We start from the raw sequence: 12,623 nt of genomic DNA, 5'->3' as shown, positions 1-12,623 counted from the left end.
AGCTACCCTACACACCATATTTCACTTTCAATTAAACTAACAATTATCCATTTAAATGTTATACCACAAAATAATTTTCTAATGCTATATTTTTCTCGGTTTGTGCATTCGTTGTTGTGTTATCCGTAACACTCTTCTTTTGAGACTAAATCAGCAAACAGTCACAAGGTTATAACATGTATAAATGTGTTGCTTCAAAACTTCATGAACAGAAACAGAACATTAGCACATTGTACATTGTAAGCATAAGAATGAAAGCACGATTCTGATTTACAGTATGTCTAGACCTTGTGTGCAATTAAGGTTTTTAAAGATATTTATTTGTCTGCCTTTTGTGGAGTTGCACGAATCCTAACTGTAAGAGGCTTGTTAAATATTCACACACCTGACAGTGTCTGGGTTTGGCCAGTTGTTGTGTATCATAATTTTTAAAGTTGAAACTTAATGACTAGTTTTCCACGCTAGACCTATATAATGCTACGTCTGGGTTATGCATGATCTTACTGCAGTGGAAAAATAAAACATAATTTATATCAGCATGTAATTATGAGTGTAAGTTAAATCCCTATGAAGAGATTAGAAAGTTGCAATTTTAACACTTGGGCTACGTCATGGAAAACTGTTGGAAATTTGAATAAATCAATTCTGAGTATTAAAGACAACCAAATAGAGTGGATACTATAGAAACTAATCCTGTAAAAATAACAGGTGAAAGTGAGAGCTTAGATGTTACAGAGCATTATACTCAGGGGGGGATGGCAGGGTGTTTGTCTATGATTACTATTATTAGTATTAGTATTTATTTCATAGCAGACACCCTTATCCAGGGCAGCATACAGTTTATACATGATCTATGATATCTAAATCATATAAACAGTATTGCTCAGTTACACTACACAATTTCAAAATTACTTTTATTAAGGAATTGCATTTCCTTATCGATCACATTACTTTTTTCTCTGTTCCTTCTCACATTTTCCATCTGAAATCATTTGTCCACTAAATCACTTCATGCACAGCTAGTTTTTTCAGTTTTCAAAGCCCACACTTGTGCAGCTGTAATACTGTACATGGACAAGTGGCGCGTGGACTTGTTTTGTTTGATTTCTCTAAACTACACACAATTTCAAGCTCTAATGATGTGGATGAAGCAGATATTTCAAGAGATTACTTCTTGGAGACCGGCTTTGCTAAATATAACTGTGAACACCTGCATATATGACTCATGTAATTTCTTAATTATTACTTTTACATGAAAGAATATGGAACAGTCACCTGTATATTAGTTCAAGCTGTACTTGAGTTTGTATTTAAGGATATTGGGTAATTTTCTATTTTTGTAAGTGACATTTTGAAGCGACATCCTAAGTGATTTGTTTATTCACGAATTTTACAGGTGACTAACTATGATAATATACATTTCTTCTTTAAAATTAAGACAGCGTTTTCTACTTGTCGCTTTGAATGTGTATTATTTTATTATTTGTGCACATTGTTGTCCTGTTTTACAGCACATAATGTTATTTGATCAACATCCAAGGCTTAAATCTATCTAAATATCTGTTGCCTCCATTTCTGGTTTCAGTGCCTCCTTTGTAGAAAGACAAACATCTCTCCAGTTGACAATTGAAAGATGCGAGTAAACGGAGGATGTTTTATATTCATGGAGACTCGGTTCACCATATTGGTACTTGAACTGGGCACAAATATTTAATCATCCGGATGGTCACGATGAGTCTAATAATCCAACAGATCTGCATTGACGCTATGTTTTAATCACGTAGACAGACAGGTTTCTGTAACTATTTCTTGCTGTCAGAAGTTATGATTATCTATATAGTTGATTAACGTGTTAAATGGCAACTTAGGTCACATGACTTTGTGACTGTGACTGAATTCCAAATAATCCTTAAGTGAAAAACAAATCGCCAAAATATGTCATCCACAAGCTCTCACACCATCTGTGCAGAGCAATGCAAAGTAAGGCACATAGATCCACGATTACTGCTGTTTTATTTATGTATTTATTTACAACACACCATATGCACTCTAACAGTAATCTGAATAAGACCAAAAATTCACTTCACAGTTTTTCCACATTACTATACCACTGCACAGCTCTCTGAAGAAATTTAAGTCAAACAACAGCTTTACCTAAAATCAAGTCTGCCCTTTTATGAATGTGGACAAAAAATAACCTTTTTTTTATATAGAGATAGTAAAAATAACTTAAATGTCAAACAGGCTTGATTCATTTTCTATCCAAGCATCCCAAAAGTGCATTGTGCCTGCAGTGCAATGCAGCATAGAATCAGACGGTGGAGGCCTGTTTATTTGAATTTTGCTTAGCATTTATTTATCCAGTCATATAAAGCTGTGTTATCAACTCTCCTCCAGGTTGCCAACAGAGTATTGGAAGCTATAACAATATTTATAAAGCCTCATTGCCACAAAACATTGTTTATTATACTTTACAAGGTCACTGACACATTTAATCTGTGAATAGTTACATAGAAAAAGCTGTCGAATCCAACTCTGCTATTTGATGAAGCCAAAAACTCAGAAATAACATTGAAAAAATGAAAACGAAACTGCTGAAATGTTATTAAGATATTATACTACAAATATAGATTGTCTTCTTATTTATGCAGTAGTTTGTTTTCTTTCTTATTTTGTGTTAATGTATTTAAAATGTTCTGAATACCACAGCATTAATTTGTTCATATTTTGTGATTGCAGTAATTAAAAGAATGCACCATTCACAAGTAACAGTTTGGTTAACAAAGTGCTGAAAGCATAAGCCAAAAGCAATGAAGTATGTATATGTATGTTATCATCATGTTTTTGGTTTTAGAGGAAATATGATAACCAAATGATTTATTTTATTGTGAAGTGTTCATCATGAGAGAGCTATTGGAAAGTATACAGACAAAATCAATAGACCTCAGTAAAGTAACCATATTTGGTCAGAAGATAACCTAGTTAAACATTACCCAAAATGTATTGTGGTGAATATTAAATATCCCTGCGTTCAAAGTATCTTCACAAAGATTTTCTGACACAATAAGTGTTCACTGAAGGCCTGGAGGGTTCATTTTTGAAAGTGCTTTAGATGTAACAGGTTTTAGCAGGATGGAAAATACAATGTTTGTATTCCACCTGAGACTAAAATCTAAAATAATTCAACCTGAGTTCAACCGGAAAAAGTGTGCCTTTGTATTCCTACTAGGTAAATTCCCTCAATATCAGCATCTTATTTAATAATGTCTTTTAACCAAGATGAAGCATTAATCTCGGAAGATTACAGTCCAGTTCCAGGGGAAAATCATGATTGCCCTGTGGATTTACCTCCAATAGTTTCCCTGAAGGAAGGACAAGACAAACATTGTGACGTGCATTACTGTACAGATGACAGTTTTATTGGTTTGTAACAAACCAGATGCTTGTTTTTTTATGCTTCAGAGGGCAATTCATCCCAGACACAATGTTCATTATCTGACTTCAGACACAGTTCTCAGGTGTGCTACTTGCCATATGTTTACATATTGCTATTCAGCACAAATAAATAAATAAATAAAGTACAGAAAACCTGCTACATTGGTTCCGAGTCTAAAATATAACAGAGCTGTTGACACACAAAATATATGATCAATGCATACTACCTGTGCTCACATATGGCTGTGAAACCTGGTCAATAAACACAAACAATTAAGAAACTGCAGATGACACAAAGAAGCATGGGAACAAAGTATGATTGGAACAACAAGAAGAGGAAGAAAAAGCAATAAATGAATCTGAGAGCAAACAAAAATATGTGACGACATTGTAAGAGTGAAAATGTTAAGATGGCAATGGGCTGGACACACTGCAAGAAGAACAGATCAAAGATGGGGGGGAAATAACCTATTGAACTGATCCCAAGAGATGAAAAAAGACATCTCATAAAAATATAAAATGGTAAGATCTAAAGAAAAGGGAAGTTATAGATTGATGGAAACATCTTTGGAGGCATTCGTCCAGCAGTGGATTGACATATGCAGATGATGATGGTGTATATATAGTCTATACAACCTTTGTCCACTACACAATAATAAAATAAGTTATTGTATTATTCAGCTCTGTTTAGCCCTATATTGAGCAGTCTTGTTGCCACTGAAAGATAAATCTATGCCCTGGAGCCTCTTTGTACCTGCAGACGGGGTAGTCTCTCTCAACTGCTATTAGGAAGACATTTGCCGCCTTTAAATAATTCAAAGCCCTGCCAATTGCTGTCAGTAAGGTTAGACTGTTCTATTTTATTAAAGGTCAGGAAGAGAAAGCAAGTGAAGTTCAAGGAACAGCTTTATATATGATGAAGGAAGATGGGAAAAGGCAACCCATCTCCTTAGCCTTTATACTGTGATGTATTTGGTCTATTTATCTCATGTGACCTCAAAAATCATCAACAACACAAATGAAGATAAACAATTCCTCAGCCCTTGCATTTCCTGTATGATTTATTCTGCTGTAAATTATATTGTTAGAAAGCAATAAATGATCAAATAAAATGTGTAAGGCCCAGAAAGAGAGATCAAAATGATAGACATTCAGCGGTATTACATATTACGTATTTGTCCTTTTGTCATATTTTAATTTCTTTTTAGCTTTCTCGTATGTCATGTACTAGACAAATCAGTATAGATGTATGGATTGTCAATTCCTAAACATTCCGAACATCCTGGCCTAAGAGGTCTGAAGAGTTATTCTTGGAAATCTGTTCCAAGGACAAAATCTCATCACAGTGATACGCTATGAGTTTTGTTATTATTATTTTAATGCTACTGGGTTTCAAATGCATTATTAATACATTAGCATTGGGTTCAGTTTCACTTGGAAGGTTTAAAGAGCTAAAAATAAAATGTAATTTGCTGATGTGCAATTATATTTATTTTACCTCTGCTGATACAGAGAAGGGCCCTGTAGGGTATATCAGCAATAACACTTTATGCTTATTACTTTATTTACACTTTATAAAACATAGGCACAAATGCTGGAGATGTAAAAAATGAAATGAGAACATTCTGAGCAGTCACTAAAACTGAATGGGAAACACTTTATATTACAGTGCAATTTGGCAGCTCCCAAAACACTGTTTTTGATAAATGATCAATTATATCTTATAAAGGTTTGTTGATCATTTATAAATTTAATTATAAATGGCTACTAACTGTTTAATAAACTATTTACCAATCATATATACTGACATGTAAAGTGTTACCACTGCATGTTCACTGTTTTGGGAGCAGTATAATCAGATTCATTATTATTATTATTATTATTATTATTATTATTATTATTATTATTATTATTAATGTAATCCTAAATAAAAGTATAAACTATTTGTTGTAGGTCTTGTGCAGTTTCAGCATATGAGCATAATGGAATAATGGGAACATTACATGAAATTGAATTGCTTCTCATCTAGCCTGGCTGCCCAGCTTCCTGTGTACTAAGGCAAAGACTGAGGCACAGTGAATACATGCAATGTAGTTAAGTTAAAAAGGAGATTTGATTTATCCTGCTCTTTCTTGAAAACATTAGGACACACATTTCCCCTTACAGATAACAGCAGGAGGAAGCTTTATTTAACAATACTTATATAAAAAATCCTGCTTTACTTGTTATGAGTAACTTCCCCATTCATCTATCCTAAATAGTTGCTTCCAAAGGCAAAAGTTATGTGACGTTACACTCTTACCTTATTTAATAAAATGAGAGCAGCTATCTGTGTTAAAAGGCATGATTATATAACCTGTAATTGGCCATATGTTATATATGCAGATGTGACGCAGCGTGGTTTGTCCATAGCACACAGATGAGTGGAATGTCATGTGATCAGAGTTCCAGAACAGTCCCAGTAAAACCATTTACCAGTCCCATTGTTTACACCGAAGGCAATGTATGCTTCACTGAAGGTTTCACTTTAATCCACTAATATATAAAGAATCTGTCAGTAAGAGATGACAAGTGTATAGCCTCTGAAGGGAAGGCAACTGGAAAATCAATGGACTAACATGGGACAATCAATGTGCATAGTTAAATGTGTCATGGAAAAACAAGAGCAGCATTAAAATGCATTGGCCTTCTGTTTACCCTGATGAAGTTCATAAATGTTTCCATTGTATCCTAAACATGTTGAAATGTTCCAGGTAAATAGGTAATTAAAAATTAAACTATAAGACAAACAAAACATATAAATCTTGGGTTCAGTGGTATTTCAATAATGTAAATTATTATTAGGTTTGTGTTAAAAGATTGCAATGTGAATGTAAAAACAAATCTCAGCTGCACCTAGATTTACTGTGATGTGTTTCTTACTTAGGCTGTACTGTTTGTGGCAGTACAACAACATATGGTTTTAAATAAGCATAGTGAACACATTTAGTTTTATCTCCCACGGTTGGAGAAATAAAATAATCAGGATAAAAAAGTGAATTTGTCAAAATAATGTTAATATGCTATGAAAGGCATTGGAAGCTTAACACAGGAGACAATCCTGAGATGCGAAGTAACAGTAAAGCAATCAAGGAAACCACTGAATCACAGGATCTCCTGCTTGATATGCAAGATACGTGAATAATTAAGTTTCCCTCTGAATAAACATAGATCTGATGAGGATGTATTTTCATGGTGATGCACTTAAAAGATTAAATTAAATTATGGAATAATAATTTTAAAAAAATAGCACGAAGTGGCCACTTTGACATAAGTCATTCTGTAATATGTTAAACATTTATTTGTATCTCTCTCATGCACATGGGCAAGCACAATATGTGTGTGTCCACATACGTTTATAAATATATAAAGGTTTGTCCATAGAATTAAATGTATTGATGGAAAAGATACTTTACATGTGTTCAAAAAGTTGCCTGATGGGTTTCTTTGGTTAACGAGTCAGGGTCGAATCTTAACACATTTTTAAAGATGTATAGTAAATGTTGCTTTGAGCAATTATTAAGGCCATGCTTTATATGTGAATTTTTGGCATTATTCACCTTATGCTGCTACAGTTTAGAGATCAAGCAGGGCACTAAAGTATCATCCCCAGAATAAATACTGTTTCTGTGTGAAATTACAGTAAATGTAGCCGTATAGCCTCTACAGGAGTTGGTACTTGGTACTGCAGTGCACCTAGGATTAAGTAACAGAGATATATCCTCAAGCCATTCACAGAGCAGTCATTGATTTTCCTCACACCGATTTAGCTTAGTGTTGCTGTGGCAGAATCATATAACGAAATGTACCAAACAGCCGAGGAACATCAGAAGAAATGTATTAAAAAAATTACATTTTTATAATTTTAGCATAAAATAACTTTATATAACCCAAGTACTTTCTGTCCCATGTTTAATTAATTATATAGCCCAGCTATCCCGTTCCCCTATCCAGCAGCTATGACTTTGGAGATCTGATACTGGCAGACTACTGCTCCCCTGTGTATAAAGACTGCCAATATCTGCTGCTACTACTGCAACGAGCTGCACAGTTAGCAGAATTGAATTTGCAGTAATTTGCGGTTTTCCTGATTCCCGTAAAAGGACATTGCTTAGTTCACCAGAGGTTCTTCCACACCCGTGTTGTCATATAAGGTATCTCGCCCCACTTTTAACTATTAATTCCCAATGGCAGTTAAGTCAGACCGGATCAACACACAAGGGGACTTGCATGTTCAGCACAAAGAGAAAAAGTTCAGTGCTCAGGTGTCTCTGATGGTCTTGAAATGTTCACAATGTTGCCTGTGGTCCTGTGTGCTTTCAAAAAAAAAAAGTGCTTATATTTCAGACTGCTTGAGTATGGCCAAAAACTTGTATGGGTGTTTGTACAGTATCACAAATGTGGCATAAGCAGTTTTGTATCTGTTGCTATTATTACAAATTCTTGATTTGAAATAAAAAAATGCTTAAATTCAAACCCTTCATGGAAATGTGCCAATATCAAGAATACCAAGTACAAAAGAGAGTAAATAGCAAAAATGTATTTATGTATTATTATTTATGTATACCCCTGTGCTGGGATTCCCTACCCCATTATTGATGGTTAGGTAGTCATGGAATTGATATTTAAATAGGTTTTCTTGATAAAAGTCATGCATTTTTAAATTAGTGCACATTAATCTAAGGTTTGTTTGTGTGCTAGGGTATAAATCATAACTGCTTAGCATGTACATACATATACATATATATTGCATATACAGCTAAACTATTCTATTTCAGGTGTAAAACTTTGGTTATTGACTTTTTTTCTGCAATGTTGAATTATCCACAAATCTGTCTTTTTAATCTTTTTTGTATATTGCGGGGGGGAAAAAATCAGGTCTTTATCGACAGATTGAACAAAATTAATGGAGAGTTATGTAAAATGAAATTGCATTATGTTTAACCATGCATAGATAATCTTTTCAAAAGTATTTAACCCTGGTTTGTAGTCTACTGCTTTGATCAGCAATCATGTTTGTTATTATTATGTGTTTGTGTGTGTGTGTGTGTGTGTATATATATATATATATAGTTTAATTTAATAAAGTAGAACGTTTATGTGCTGATAAAATAAGTCAGTGAACTTTCCATGCAAGTCAAACAAGTAAATGATGAAGTCCAAGAGACATATTTTCATTAAACATATTGCTGAAGAAAACCATTGCATTTTACCAAATACTCTTACCAAAAAATAAAAGTTTCCTTGACCTTTGCCAAATGCCAGGACAAATAGTTCTGTATTTCCTTCCCAACTCCAGCACTTTCACACACAGCAGTAAGTGAGACGCTCTAAACAGTGTTTGTATAAAGACATCTGCACAGTCATCAGAAAAGAAACCAACAACAAATCTCTAAACAATTATCTGTCTGAAAAGGGGGAAGGAAAAAAAAGTACAGCGCTACACACCTCCAATTTGCAGAGACTCGAGCTCTTGGAACGGGATTTCTTGCGCAGGTACACCGAGAAGAACCGCCTGACCGTGAATTTCCGCATGTTCATGTCCATCCTGCCTTGCTTTTTATCTCTCTCCCACTCTTCTCTCTCTCTCTCCTGTGTTTTTTTCTCTTCTAGTAGCAACTTGTGTCCGTCCCTAAACCAAAAATCCTGTTCAAGCAGCACAAAGGGGATTTACTTTTGCATCCCCGTCACCTTGCGGTAATCCATAACGCAGAAATTATGGCAGAAGTAGAAGTGGTGACCGTGCGGATCATGAAGGCTGGCCGCTGTGCTTCCCTTGTTAGGCACCGCTCTGAACTGGAGATGCCATCAATGCCAGCGCAGTGGTGGTGTAGTTGCTGTCCTCAGCACCCACAGCTCTCTCGCTCTCTCTCGCGCTCTCTCTCTCTCTCTCTCTCTCTCTCTCTCTCTCTCCCTGCTGTCGGCTGAAGCGATGCAGTGCTGCAATCTAAACTGCTGCTCTGCTCCCTCCTCTGCCTAAGGTCCTGCTACACCCAATCAGCCCCGGTTTAAACTGCACGCACAGCAGGTCTGAGCAGATGAAAGCTCCCACCTCCCAGCCCACAGCACGGCTGACAAGCCCACATGTATAATACATGCGTCCCTTCCTCTCCCATCTTCCCCGAGCTTTGCATCAGGGAATCACTGAGACACCGCGGCTTCCACCGGTGCACCGCTGTTTCGGCGGCAGAGTGCTTTAATTAGGCTGGGTTGTCAATATGGATTGGGGGAGGGGGGAAGAGAGAGACTGAACAGTGTTGCACTTGGGAAGTACTAGAGTATCAGCATCTGTTACAGCAGGGTTCAAATTAAAAAGTGTGTGGTAAAATATCCGTTTTATACTCGGTTCAAGGGGGTGAGAGGCGGCCAAGTGAAGGGTCAACAGCATCCCCCGCAGAGATTTGATGGAGAGTTAACCTAATGTGCTGAGCGGAGATGTTGTCAGCGAGTCTGCAGCAATACCGACACCTGACGGAGGTGGCTGTAGGAAATTATGATTAATAAAAAATCTTGTGGGACCCCTGAAAGAGTCGAGGGCCTAGCCACATAAAATGAGGAGATACCATTTGAGCATAACGTCCGCGGTTATGTGAAGCATAAATGAAATGATTATATCTTATGTTTTCTCATATTGGATTTTGATATAAAAAACAATTACAAAAATACACCTTAGACTCGTACATTTCTATTGATTTTATACAGTCACACGAGCACATACATATATATTGCTCACTTATGGCTGTGGAACCTAATGCAGAAACGATACAGGAAATGTAAACTACACGAAGGAGAATGGAAAGATGTAGGCTGGAAATAACAAATAGAGACAAAAAAAATAATGAATCCGAGAACAAACCAAAATATGTGACATCATTGAAAGAGTGAAAATGTTAAAATGGGAATGGGCCGGACACACTGCAAGAAGAACAGACCAAAAATGGACAAAGGGAGCTATTGAATAGATCCCAAGAGATGAATAAAGATCTACAAGACAAGCACATAGACGATGGGAGGAGGAAATCATACACTTTGGACCTTTGCTGTTCAGAGCAGAGAGAATGATAGAGCTGCTGATTATTCCTCTGTTCTCTGTTTCTTCTGGCTTCTGTCACTGGATCCAGTTCCTCGAATCAAGGAATCAATAGTTAACCTCCTTAATCACGGGGTGGGAGGTGGTCAGTGACATCTTGATTAGAGGATAGAGGATGCCACAGATATCATAGAAATAAATACTTTAAAATAATAATCCTGAGACAATGATGAGACCCAGAGCGGAGGCAGCACTAACAAGTCTGATCAGAGTTTCTCAAGAGTCATTTTTAATTAAGATATCTGTGAAACAAATACACCTTGTAAATACTACCTTGGTTTTAAAGTGAGACCTTGATTTTAACCTCTTAATCAAACTGCTAATTCCCATCGGCAGAGATACACAGAGATGGGGCTGTGCTGACTTACAGTGTGCTAATCCGTAATTAACATGAGATGACCCTGCCTTACCCATGGATCTCAACCTGATCAAGCTATTTACGCAGTAATCTGATGGAGGGCAGCAAAAGGTGTCTAGCAGAGTGTGAATGCCATTTGAGCAGAATATCCTTTCTGCCTCACAATGCGCTCATCTCTGATTTACTGCGTTTAATTGAAATGCCGTGATGAGACACTGCGCGCCTCTGCTGTTTACCGTGGGGATTTGTCGCCATGGCAGTGCCACTGAGATGGTGTTGTTCTGGGAATCAGTTCAATGACATACAGGATACTGCACGGCCATATGTGTGGCAGGCTGTCTCTTACAACAATAACACTACTTTTTTTTCCCCCTTCATACAAAAATAATATCAAATATCATGCCATACAAACTAAAATAAATGTGCATAAATTTTCAAATAAATCAGAGCTCATCTTACAGTATCCCGCCATTTTTTATAATAAAACTGTATATAGTGTATTACCTTGAGGGGTTGGCACAGTGTGGGGCTCTTGATATAGGCGTGGTCTAGGGAAAAAGACACACATATAACATGACCAAATCCTCAAGCCCTTCCTGAAACTTATTTTAGATGAAGGAAGTCATTGAGGTGCAAACAATACCAATACTGATTTGAAGGGTTTCCCCTCATCCCATCGAACACATTGATGGAAGTATAGAAAAGACTCTTTGTGGAGAAGAATAGTGTTTAATCCACAGTGGTCAGGATTTCTTTACCCCACAGGACCTGAGATTATTCTCTTTTATACCGAAGACATAATTACTTGTGTGACATTTACAACTGAAAAGTCAAGTGAGGGTGTTTCACAACTTAATCTCGCTCTTAACCATGCAAACCCCCTCATGCTGCTAAGGTGGCCTCTTACTCGAGTCTCCAAGCGTTACATAAGCAGTGCTGTCCACAGGCAGAAGTGATATAAATACGAGCTCTCTCTGTAGCCCAAACAGCAAGGAACAGAGGTGACCAGGTCCTGCAAGCGGCAGCGCAAGAGCAGTAACACGTGTAGAACCCAGGATGTTGCATCCATCTTCACTGTCTTGTCATCTGAACTGTGATACTGAATTGCAGTGCAGAAAGAAAGGAGAGACTTTTCACTGTATCGCATTGCATCACATTAGTAGATTACAGACCCCATTTTAGGCCCAACCCCAACCTCTCGAGCCAGGCCCATACAAATCTGTACCCGATCCCGTTAACTGGGCAGGACATTAATGAAAGCTTGCGTTTACTGGGGATTCTACCCCCAATCCTGGGAGCAGACCACGATCCAACCCTCATTTGAACCCTTAATTTAATTTAAATGCAAAATGTTAAATTTCTCAACACAATGCTCTCTTGCTCACAATGCTCATTCCCATCTTCATCTGTATACTTAATTTAAGCTTATCTTTGTTAAAATCATCTCATCTTAATTTTATACAAATAAGACAACATTTTGTGTGGTCCAAAGGTAATTATGTTAATTAGATGTGACATCGTTTTAAAAAGGTTGGGAAAGTATGCAATAGAAAACAGTCGCCGACAACTCTTGGGACAAAGATATTCTAAGGGTTCCTGATAAACAGGGGACGTGTGAAGTATAGGCGCAACATCAGTAAAGTGTTCTGGTTAATGTGCTCAGGTATGGAAATTGTAAGGACATATAAATGCATATATTAA

At 36.7% G+C, this 12,623-nt stretch overlaps 1 protein-coding gene across 1 annotated transcript in view; it reads right to left on the bottom strand.

Moving 5' to 3' along the window:
• Positions 1 to 9,448, bottom strand: part of rps6ka2 (ribosomal protein S6 kinase, polypeptide 2) — a 44,129-nt gene extending 34,681 nt beyond the window's left edge. The window contains exon 1 of the mRNA XM_066696924.1: positions 8,923 to 9,448. Coding sequence (XP_066553021.1) covers positions 8,923 to 9,021 — 99 coding nt within the window. The 5' untranslated portion in view covers positions 9,022 to 9,448. The remainder of the gene's footprint in view (positions 1 to 8,922) is intronic.
• Positions 9,449 to 12,623: the final 3,175 nt, after the last annotated feature.

Source organism: Amia ocellicauda, chromosome 23, assembly GCF_036373705.1.
Source record: "Amia ocellicauda isolate fAmiCal2 chromosome 23, fAmiCal2.hap1, whole genome shotgun sequence".
In the NCBI taxonomy this organism is placed as follows: domain Eukaryota; kingdom Metazoa; phylum Chordata; class Actinopteri; order Amiiformes; family Amiidae; genus Amia; species Amia ocellicauda.
This window is presented reverse-complemented; position numbering and strand designations above follow the sequence as displayed.